The sequence below is a fragment of the Trachinotus anak genome, unplaced genomic scaffold (genome assembly GCF_046630095.1).
Source record: "Trachinotus anak isolate AG129_WGS33_773 ecotype Australia unplaced genomic scaffold, CSIRO_AGI_Tana_v1 ptg000010l, whole genome shotgun sequence".
NCBI classification, from domain to species: domain Eukaryota; kingdom Metazoa; phylum Chordata; class Actinopteri; order Carangiformes; family Carangidae; genus Trachinotus; species Trachinotus anak.
This window is the reverse complement of record NW_027273861.1, coordinates 11399874-11411149: the sequence shown is the minus strand read 5'-3', so window position 1 is coordinate 11411149 and position 11276 is coordinate 11399874. Positions and strand designations below refer to the sequence as shown.

Sequence of the window (11276 nt, the reverse complement as noted above, 5' to 3'; positions counted from 1 at the left end):
AGCTTGATGGTTGTCAAAGGCAGAGCACACAGATTCTTCAAATCATTTACTGTAAACGGAGACCTTTCGAGGTTGTGGCCTGACGCGACCCTGAGCTGCTCTTGCAGCCAGTGCAGGCCGTTGTTTATTTCTATCAGGCGTAAGAAGAGGCAGCCCAGGGTCCTTAACAGCCATCAGCGAAACAACATTGCATGGAGTAAAGAACAACAACCAAAAGGAGGTCAGGATGGTCCAGAAAATACTTAATAAGTTCGTCGGTGCCAAGTATGTTTCTATTCTGAGGGCCTGGTGAGTCAAGTCAATAGCAGAGGTGGAGTATGGTACTGGAAACTATTTTTGAGTCGTTTTGTTGCTTAAAAATGAATCTGTCGACGTCTCCGTGTCCTTATGTGTGACCCTCCGGTTCGCTAGCCAACATTAGCTTAGCCTGCGCGTCTATTTCCTGTTGGCTGAGCTAGCCGGGCTAGTTAGCATCGTCCTCTGACCGAGTTAACTGGACAGGGAAGGAGGCGAACAGATGTGTGTCAGTCACAGCCATTTCAGATCTGCTGATTAACTGCTAATTAACCATATCAAAACCATTGTAATATTTGGAGACTGAAGTGATTTAAATAGCCATACGTTCCTTTGCTAACATGTAGTGGGGCCTATCCCAGAGTTTACTCATGAGTATTTCTAGAGTTCAGTTCGTGTGTAAAGATGTGTGTGTTTATCATAGTTTGCCTCACAGTGACCTCTTGACAGCTGTTTGTTTTAGTAGAAATATACTGAGTGCACAGCAATATCTTTGACCTTGTAAGATACAGGGAATCCACTGCTGGCCAGAAATGTATAAAGGTTATGTATAATCCAGAAATATGTTGATTAGCTATTAAATAAAAATGAGTACCAACTTAGAGCCTTTCTTTCTGTCAGTTGACTTATTAATTGATCCTTTGATCAATCAGTAATTTATGAAAAGTTATTAATCATTTTTTGAGTGCATGGATAGATATTTCACTTTAACCCGAGTTCAAGTTAACTCCTTCGATTCTTGTCATCAGTAATCACAAACAAAATGAACTTAATTGATGATAATTGCCACCACTGTCTATGCAAAATGAAATCTGTTGTTCAAACTGCTGCATTACACAGATCTTCAGAAAATGAATTTGGTTGTTGTCCTGACAAAGATCATCATTGTCCAAGTTGCTGTTGATGTATGTGTATTGCAGTGGACTGATTGTGTCATTGTTACATTTCTGTTTCATTTACAAATGCCATTGATTTTTTTCTTTTTTTCCTCTTCCATTTAGGGTACCAAACTTGGCCGCCTGGGGAACAGTGGGCGGAGTGACACTCGTTTACTTCACAGACTGGCGATTAGTGTTAGACTATGTGCCATACATTAAAGGGAAGTTCAACAAGGATGAGTAAAGTCTCACACAACTCTAAAATGTGAGTGAATTGTGCTTGTAACAGGCACATATTGTAACTGAGCTTTCTTCCACACACTTTGTTTGTAATGTTCAGTTGGATTGTTGATTAGCTTTAGCCACACCCATGTACTCCTGATAAGAAGCAGACAGGTGTAGGCTATGCCAGGTGTTTGCCCTGAATGTTCAAATAAAGTCTAAGTCATGGTTTATTTTTTGTCACTGCCTTGCTTACACCTGGCAGTTTGTTGGAAACTCTACTCATGCACCCACAAGGCTTTGTCCTTCTGTCTAACCCAAGGCTTCACAAAGGGGTCAGACTGGTTTTAAAATAAAAAATTAGTCAGTTTATGGCAAAAACAAAGCTTTAGAAATGTTATGTATTTAGCAGAACTGGACCGTCAGATTTCAAGTGTGATGTATTTTTCGTGATGTAGCAATTAGACCTTGATTATGAAATAATTAATTAAGATATTTTTGACTGTGTACATCATTAGAATTTTAAATTTAATTTTAATTTCTCCCACAGTCCAAAGACATGCACATTAGGTTAATAGTGAATGTGATTGTGAATAGTTGTTTGTCTCTATGTGTCAGCCCTGTGATAGATTGGCGTCCTGTCCAGGGTGTACTCCGCCCTCGACCACTCACAGCTGGGATTGGCCCAAGCCCCCTTGCGACCCTGTAGGGATAAGCAGTATAGATAATGAATAAATGAATGAATAATCAAGTATAATATTGGTATTATTGTACAAGAATTGAAACCTAAATCCCTGACAATATCCATGATATCCATTCTGAATTCATGCTACTAATATTATATAGATATTATCCAGCCCTGTTAATATTAACAGACCTTTGTCCTCCACACTCTGCCACTCCAATCGTCACCACCCTGAAACCACTATTAGGATATGGTAATGTCAGAAATTCACTTGTGTCAGACAGGAAACAGGTTACCAGTCTGAGAGAGAGGAAGGATGTGCTTCTCATGCATTCAAACAGATGTGGTTATGTGCATTTTTACTAATGAATGGGCTGTGTGTCTGCCTGCAGGACCAGAGCTTGGGGATGGGCACGTGGGTGGATTACTTGCACAACGCAAACTTAAGTGGGATGCCCTGGCTCAACAATCAGTCACTGAGGGCTTGTTAGGAGTTTGGACTTCAGGATGCACTATGTATGAATGCTGTTTTTGATCCAGTATTATTTAATGTGAATAAATCTTTAATTTGAACTTTGTCTCCATTTTTTTTTCTGCACATTTCCAACTACAATGTGTTTAAACATTTTGGTGAGAGGTTTTTCTTTTAAATGCCTTTTGTGTTTAATGCTTCATATGCAAGTTCAGTATATATGCAATATATATATATATATATATATATATATATATATATAGCCTATATATAATATAACTGTACATATTAAAGCCTTCTGTTGCATGAGGCAGTTGTGATTGCAGATGTGATGTTTGCCAAGTGCCCGTGACTATTTCTACTGTTAAAGTAGTTTGAAAATAAAAATGTACTCCAGAGGATGCATATGACAAGTCTCTGATGATATAACTCATAATGAGTGCTGGCTCACAAATATTCACAAAAGTGTTACAGGCCCAGCTGCACGGTAACAATGCGCCGGTTTCGGGCCAGACATTAGACTCGTTTTATCAGCCAGACTGCGAAATTTGCGTGGATAATGTCTTTCATTTCTCCCATCGAAGGGGGAGGGGACTGAGAGGAGAGGGGAGAAGGGATTTAACATAGCGAGAGGGAGAAAGCGAGATAGAGTCTTCAAGATGGATAAAAACGAGTAAGTACCTCATCTGAAGGGCAATAAAACCACCGACCAGGCTGTTAATTACAACTGTAGCGCGTTATTGGCCGTATGTCGTTTTCATAATACATGTGTAAAGTATGTTTACCATCGACTGGGCAAATGCACTCGGTGGTCTCGCATTTGCAAATAGCAACGCTGAGGTCTTCAGCCAGGATGTCGGTCTTTTCTCTAGCATCACTGCGTTGTACGGTTTGATTTCCTTGATATTCGCAGCTAATGTTGAATTAAGCATGAAATCGGCACAGTGCGTCGACTGTGCGCCCTGTGCTGTTTCGACATAGATTTTAATCTTACAAAGCAGATCATGTTTTTTTTCCGCCTGCATGGTTGTTAAATACACAGAGGCTCTGAGAATATGTGACATGCTTTTTTTTTTTTTTTTTTTAAAAAATGGTGTCTGTTTATTCGATGAGGTCTACTTTGTTCATTCATAAAAGCCGGCTCCAAGTCCGCTGGATGACAACGGTGGGCATTGTCGTGGTGAAATGGCTCAGTTTCACGTAGCTTACATGATACGTTCACATTTTACTGTATGCTGCAAGTTTGAGCCTTTATTTCCCTGCAGCCGCTGGATTTCATTACCCGGCCGCGTCTATGGTTGTTGTCACTGCATCTGCGTTGTTACTGTCCAGGGTCCACTGGCAGCAGCAGCCTGGTTTATGTTTCCCATAGGTTAACGCTGCTGTGGAGCTCGCACTCAGCGGTAAGAGAGACCGATTATAAAGCAACACTGCCGGTAAAACACTTCAAAACAAAAGACTAAAAACCAAAATGGGTCTTAAACGTTGGCGTGCCACCACGGGAGTCACCTAAGCCTGACTCCACCCTGTTGTCCAAGAAGATTAACTTTCACAACCCAATGGTTTGAAATAACTAAGAAGCTTAGGTGGGGAAAAAAAAAAAAAAAACTTCAAACCATATTCAAAGTTTTGTTAAAATCAACATGAGGACTGTGACATGCAGTTAACAACTAAAGCTGGAAAGTGGGAAATGAGTTAAGGTTTCAAAGAGTTACCACAGAACATATGATACTTCACTATCAACCAGAGCTGGATTAAATATAGATATTGAATTATGTAAGTAGTCTTATAGAATTACCTTAAACTGTTGTAATTCAGGAAGATGGTAAATTGATGACTTTATACAATTATCTGATTAATATAATCTAATTTAATGAAAATGGCATGACATTAATTTATTAGAGCTGAAATTCTGTTTTTATCATCCCCTTATGATTTTATATAGTTATTACATTTTTTCTGCAGCATTGTTTGTTATAAAACTTTTGTATGAGGTAAGTTAGTAACTTTAAGATTAATCTGAGTCTGTAAAAATGACAGGACATACAAAACAATAATGTGCAAGCCACAAGTTACACAACTAGACTCATTACTTTTACACAGAAATATCTGCATAACACAGAAATTATGTATATAACCTAAGTGCTATAAATAATGTGTATTGTTTTTGAATGTTATTTAATAACTTTTTTTATTGTGGTGTGTTTTTTAACTGAAATAGTTATTTATCTATTTTCTTGGGGGGCATGGCTTAGGCGGCAGAGCAGGTTGGCTGCTGATCACTGGGTTGGTTGTTCAGTCCATGGCTCACCTTAACCCAGGTTGGTCAGGAAAAGCATCTGCCATAAAACCTATGCCAAATCAAATATGCAGATGGTGATCCTCTGTGGCAACCCCCCATGGAAGCAGCCAAAAGACAACAGCAACAACATATACCTGTTTCCTGCCTGTTTATTGCACTGCAAATTGTGTATTTCTCATCTCATCTGTCTTATCTTATTTTATTATATCTTAATAGATCTTTATAAGTTGGAGATCCTAAAATAGAATAATGAAACAATATATTCATGATTTGCTTTTCTGTTTTGAAATTTGAAAAGCCCCGGGGCTTGACTGAGGTCTTGATTTTGTCCTGAGACTTCAGACCAAACTGGACAAATCAAACTTTTATTTTTTTTTTTACCTCTGCCACAACTGATGCCTTCACTTCACAGACTGCGTGGTTTACTCTCAGACTAATTTGCGCTTTTACTCTGAAGTCATAATTCCTTAACTTCCTGTCGTGTCCCGACTGCCTCTCGGCGTCTTGACTTAGCCGCGCCGTCCTATGTTTTCCTTGCGGATGTAGCCCTCTTGCCCCGGCGAGAGGAGCAGGTAGTGGTGCGGCTGAGGTCCGAGGCGGAGCGATCTGCGCGACGACAAAGAGATGAGATGTTGTGAGCAGCCGGGAGATCCCATTACAGAGGACGCATGTAGTAATATGGTCGAAACAAAAGCGTAAGAAGCGAGAGGCCTGCCGTACAAAAATCGACACATTTCCTCAAACCAGTCCGCTTATTCGCACTAACTTTTAGTGGATTTATTAGCTACTCGCTTGGAAATGGAGAAGAAAAGATGGGATTGCACTGCTCTCCCCAAGGGCTGGAAAATGGAAGAAGTGACCAGAAAGTCGGGTTTGTCCGCTGGAAAAAGCGATGTCTATTATTTTAGGTACTGACACAACGAGGGGCTTGCAAAACTTCTGGGTGCACAAGACACGAGTTGGAGGATAATAAGTGGGGGGGTGTGGGGACGGCGGTCGGTATAAAGTTTGGGATGGGAAGTGGGAGGGAGGGGAGGGGGCCAACAAGGCCAGCCAGGCCGGCTCCTCTCACAGTTGTTGGGATAAGGAGCCCGTCCGACCGTGCAGGCTAGTGGTGGTAGCAGCAGCTCACGCCTGGCGAGGCCTTGGGTGAATAAAACACAGTGTTACCTCGGTTTAAACTCTTTATTTGCCATTGAAGTGAATCAACAACGGCAGGTTTGTTTTCATTTAGCAGAGGAGAAGAGCAAGATGAGGAACAGAGGCAAGAGAGGGGGGAGGCGGGTCGGTTGTATAGTTTGTGGTAGGCTAACTGTACAATCATACTGGTGTGAACTGTGGTGTGTGATGTAAGATACATTTGCATGAGTTACTAGCACGTATCCACCCACAGTTGTGCCTTTGTTGGTCATTGCTCAGTCTAAAGATACTGTTGTTCCCTCAAGTGGAGCTGCAATGTTTCCATCACGAAACATTTGATCAAGTGTTAGTATTTCCATGTTTACATTGTCTTCACTGATCCTCAGAGGCTATTTCTTAGACCTGCACATGCAATGTTGTTGAATATGTTTAATATATATATATATATATATATATATATATATATATATATATATATATATATATATATGTATAGCTGCTCCTCATTCTACTAAAGATGTGCTCAGCTTTTAATAGACACCAGGGCTTAAGTCAAGAAATCATCAAAGATTGCACCCATTTCACAAAGTAATGTGATTTCAGCATCATTTCTCATTTGAATGTGCTCTGCCACTGTTTGCCCTTGACTTGTTGCATGTTGTGGTCCTCGTTGGTACTTTTCTGTCTGCTGTGTACGTGTTTTGAAATGTGACCTGTCCGCTTTGTATCTCTGCCTTCACCGCTGATCAGTTTTCGGTGTTGACATCCTCTGTTCTGGCCTGGTGATATTAATATAGTGGTTTCTCATGTCCTACCACTGCCTCCACCCGCTAGTCCGTCTGGGAAGAAGTTTCGGAGCAAGCCTCAGCTGGCCCGTTACCTTGGTAACCAGATGGACCTCAGCTCCTTCGATTTCCGCACAGGGAAGATGCTTATGAGCAAGCTGAACAAGAACCGTCAGAGACTGCGATACGATAACAACAACCAGAACAAGGTGAGAGGAAACAGACTCAGGCGGCCAGCCCACTGACAGTCACAACTGATGGTGGCCAGGACACTGAAGTTTTGTCCAACTTACACTGTTTACTATACCGTGCATTATATTTGCTGTTGACTTTTTATTTCAACATCAGTACCATGTAGTGCCCATAAAACTCATAGTGTCCATAACATGTACCTGCTGTGCGATATTTCACACTTAAAAGATGCAAATAAAATTACAGTCACGTAGCGGTAAAGTGAGATTTCAGACCCAAATTAATCATCTGTGACGGTGATGAAACAAAATGATGATTAATTTGGGTCTGAAATCTCACTTTACCGCTCATTATAGAGTAAAACATCGAGTGTCTATAATACAGGGAGAGGTGAATGAGGTAGGCGGTGCAACCTGCAGAAAAAGTTTCTTTGCAGGTTGCACCGACTGTGTTAAAGCTCTACAGGTGACGCACGCTCATATAAATGTTCAGTGTAGATGAGAACCAGACATTTAGTGTTGGAGTTGAAATTTTGGTGGCAGGTTTCTTCAAAAACATTTGTTCAACGCAAATGTTAAGCATGTGCCAAGAGTTTATTGTGCCTTTAATATAAATGTAACCTCTTATCAGACAGTCAGTGGGAATCAAATCCATCTGAATGTCCATGCAGATTAGATAAGGGAGAAAACTGCTGAGCTGATGAAGTATTTATTTGGCAAAAACCTTCAGAGCCGGAGAAGCTCTACTGTAGGAGAGGGTTTATCTGGTATGGAAATAGTTCGTTCTTAATCCTTGCCTTACTAAATTGAAATTGAATGTCCATTTGCAAGTTTTTCTAATACACAATGAGTCTCAGGTGAGCCTTTCATAAATAGTTCAATGAATAACCGTATATAACAGCTGATTACATTTGTTTTGATTTGTATTTCACCAGCGCAGCAGGTGGCACTGTGCTGACAAAAGACAGCAACTGTAAAGTTATTTCTTTCTCCTTTCAGACTTGATTTTTTACACCAGATCAGTTCAGTAAACTCTCGAGCACTGACATACAGCAGGCCTGTAGAAACTGCGTAATCCTCTGAATAACATACATGTCCCCTTACATTACATTAATGCCTGTGAATTTCTGTGCGTCTGTCTATGCATGAACTTGATATGTATATTTTTCTACACGGGTTTCTCTTAAAAAAGAGATCCTGATCTCAATGAGACGACATCTTTAAATAAAGGCTTTAATAATTGTGACATACATAACCTCATGTACTGACCTTTCTCTCCCATCCACCCTGGTCTCATCCTCCCTGCGTGTCTTTCGTTTTTAAGGGCAAACCTGACTTGAACACATCATTGCCAGTTAGACAAACAGCCTCCATCTTTAAGCAGCCTGTTACCAAGGTTACCAACCATCCCAACAACAAAGTAAAGACGGATCCTCAGAAAGCTGTCGACCAGCCCAGACAGGTAAACAGCCTCTGCCTATAACCGTTAACGTCCCACACAAACCTGAAACACATGTTATCTGATACAATAACTTTTTTCCCCCACAGCTATTCTGGGAGAAGAAACTCAGCGGTCTGAATGCTTATGACATTGCAGAGGAGCTGGTGAAAACAATGGAACTGCCTAAAGGCCTGCAAGGTGATGCACCAGTGTAACATTGATTTTTATTGAATTTATTTTCTTTTTGTTTTTGTTTTCTTTTGTCATGGCAGTATTTCTCAGCAGCACCTTTTACATTTAAAAAAAAAAAATATATATAACTAAACCTAAGTGCAATTACAAGTTTGATGTTTCTTAAAAAAATGTCTAATAACCACCCTGTCGGCCCCTCAGGCGTTGGTCCAGGCTGCACAGACAAGACTCTCTTATCGGCCATTGCGAGCGCCCTCCACACAAGCGCTGCTCCCATCACTGGCCAACTGTCTGCAGCTGTGGAGAAGAACCCGGGCGTGTGGCTCAACACGGCACAGCCGCTGTGCAAGGCTTTTATAGTCACTGATGAGGACATCAGGTGGGTGAACACTGAACATTGCCACACATGGACAACCAGTAGTTTTTTTTTTAACTGTTAGGTTCTGATTGTGAATTGCTTGAGCCAATATTAAAAAAAACAAAAAAGTCAGATCCAAACTTTCAAACCAGTTTTTGCACCTTGTTGGGACATGTGCCTGTGAAACAGATGTGTTCCAAATCTCGCTCAGATCTTTACTGTGGAAATAACTGCTCACAGGAAATAACTGCTCAGACAGTTTGAGTAATGTCATATCTATTATCTGTTTAACCAGTTCTTGTGATATTTACTTGTATTTAATTTGCTAAAGCACTATAACAACTAATAAAAGGCAGAGAAATAATGAAGCTGCCAGTTGGTTCATCTTTTATTTGCCCAAAGATAAAAACGAGTTGAGTCTGTTGAAAATTTCCACAGTCAACAATAAGTGACCCTGCTCTTTGTACAAAAAAAAAAAAAAAAGATACACCATCTGTTCTGTGCTGATTCAGTGGCTGTTATAGGCATCTGTAACTGCCAACTGTAACAGCTTCCTGTTGTGTTTATGTGTAGGAAACAGGAGGAGCTGGTGTACAGTGTGAGGAAAAGGCTGGAGGAGGCACTGATGGCTGATATGTTGGCCCATGTTGAGGAGGCTGCCAATGAAGGGGAGGCTCTGAAGGAGGAGGGCAACGGCAGTGAAGACATGGAGAGCGTATAGCATAGGTTGGTTGGGGGACAATAAAGGAAATCAACAAATGTCTTAGAAAATGAATTTATAGTTTATAATTCTATGCCACCTGTGGCTCACAGAGAAAACAAACCTCAAATTTAACTGGTAAATAATGTCTCCTGCTCTTTCCAGTTTGTAGCAGTTTCAAGCTATTTGCATGAACAAATGAAATGAAGTAGTTTGAAATGCAACCCAAAGAACTAATCGTTGATCTCTTCTCCTGTAGGGTTTTGTAAAGTCTAGGTTTGTTCAACGTCTGCGCGCACACATGACCATGAGCAGTAGGAGCCCTACACCAGTCCAGCCCAGAAGAACTGTCCCCCAGTATCTGCATCCAGTTTCAACCTAAACCTGACCTACACCAGTACAACCGAAAGACCTGAGTCTCTAATGCGTCCATTCAACTTTAACTCCACTGGATGGGACTTCAATACCTATGAAATGACTCAGAAAGTTGATTTATGACTAAAGTTGTTTTTTTTTTTTTTTAATTCTCGTAACAAATGACATGAAATGAACTTGCAAACATTAAAATAACTTATCTACAGTGTGTCAAATTCAGTGTTTGATGATGAGCGTGTTTTTTACTAAAAGGCTTTGAATGGGTTTGTATTTTTTGCGACAATCATGTCAAATCCAAACATTTTATGTCAGCAAAAAGTCAATTTGGGTGCTCTTTTGTTTTGGGCAGATTGGAAATGAATGTTTTGTATTTTTGACATGTCTCTGTCCTGATTTTTTTTATTTATTTTTTTTTTATGGTGCACTCCATGAGTAGTTAGACAAAACACACAGACTTCCCTTTCCTGGTGGAACCAGTTGAGGTTTTATGACATTGAGTCGAACTCATTTGAATCAGCTTCAGGGCCAACCTGCAGGCTGCTGATATTACTAATGCAGATGGTGTGGTTTGAAGCTCATGTACATCCATTGCAGAGGACTGAGTCAACTTTTTATTGTTGTAATTTCAAGGAAATATTATCTTTCATGTCAGCTGTGTTACCCTGTGAGTCATGTGCAGTATTGACCAAAGAGGAGACATGTCATTTTGAAAGGCGTTAAGGTTGTTGACTTTTGTCTGTATGTGAAAAGTAAAAAAGTACATGTTATGGGGCTGAGCACAGTGGAAAAGAAATGACTTGAAACCTCTTTCTATTGTACAACTGTTACTGTTTGTAACTCGTCATCATTATATAGGTGCTTACTGATGTTGTGAAACATTGCTTTTTAGTGCCAAGGCTTTGTTTCTGTCACAGCTTCAGTCCATAGTTTATTTTTATTTTTTTTAAATGTGTCAATGTTACCACACACATGCTGCCTCCTCGTAAACCCACGCACAAAATTGGTGACACAGCAAATGACAGTTAAGATTTAGTTTTCATGTCTTTTCATTTGTTCATTTGAGGAAGAATAATAATAATTTTTTTTTATCCCTGTATGTTGAGCTTTGATGGTGAATAATGTCTTTCACATCATTAAATTCCCTTCTCTATCAGCAGGCTGATTGCTGAAATGAATTTGATTGTATTACTTATTAAAACGAGTCAGTATGTCACTCAGTCTTCTGCTAGTTGTTTTTTTTC

The 11276-nt window shown here is 40.2% G+C and overlaps 2 protein-coding genes across 5 annotated transcripts; both read left to right on the top strand.

Annotated features, from left to right (window-relative positions):
- Positions 1–129: 129 nt before the first annotated feature.
- LOC139626959 (cytochrome b-c1 complex subunit 10-like) lies at positions 130–2652 on the top strand. Its single transcript, XM_071487543.1, has 3 exons — positions 130–288; positions 1296–1437; positions 2472–2652. Exons 1-2 carry the CDS (start codon positions 227–229, stop codon positions 1414–1416), a joined length of 183 nt encoding a protein of 60 aa, XP_071343644.1. The 5' UTR covers positions 130–226; the 3' UTR covers positions 1417–1437; positions 2472–2652.
- Positions 2653–3073: 421 nt separating this feature from the next.
- On the top strand, positions 3074–11253 carry mbd3b (methyl-CpG binding domain protein 3b). Of its 4 annotated transcripts, XM_071487540.1 has the most exons (8): positions 3159–3224; positions 6088–6156; positions 6828–6987; positions 8294–8431; positions 8518–8608; positions 8804–8981; positions 9534–9686; positions 9920–11253. In XM_071487540.1, exons 1-7 carry the CDS (start codon positions 3211–3213, stop codon positions 9679–9681), a joined length of 798 nt encoding a protein of 265 aa, XP_071343641.1. In that variant the 5' UTR covers positions 3159–3210; the 3' UTR covers positions 9682–9686; positions 9920–11253. The 4 variants fall into 4 exon arrangements, with proteins under 4 accessions (XP_071343642.1, XP_071343641.1, XP_071343640.1 ...); XM_071487541.1 differs by lacking the exon at positions 6088–6156 and having other exon boundaries at positions 3074–3224; XM_071487539.1 differs by lacking the exons at positions 3159–3224; positions 6088–6156 and adding an exon at positions 5452–5761.
- Positions 11254–11276: the final 23 nt, after the last annotated feature.

Bases quoted from the DNA above. Each gene is read 5' to 3' on its own strand.
- mbd3b (XM_071487539.1), top strand. From the start codon at position 5,652: ATGGAGAAGAAAAGATGGGATTGCACTGCTCTCCCCAAGGGCTGGAAA. The intron at 8,609-8,803 runs GTGATGCACCAG...TCGGCCCCTCAG, and splicing joins ACTGCCTAAAGGCCTGCAAG to GCGTTGGTCCAGGCTGCACA. The intron at 8,982-9,533 runs GTGGGTGAACAC...GTTTATGTGTAG, and splicing joins GTCACTGATGAGGACATCAG to GAAACAGGAGGAGCTGGTGT.
- LOC139626959 (XM_071487543.1), top strand. From the start codon at position 227: ATGGTCCAGAAAATACTTAATAAGTTCGTCGGTGCCAAGTATGTTTCT. The intron at 289-1,295 runs GTGAGTCAAGTC...TCTTCCATTTAG, and splicing joins GTTTCTATTCTGAGGGCCTG to GGTACCAAACTTGGCCGCCT.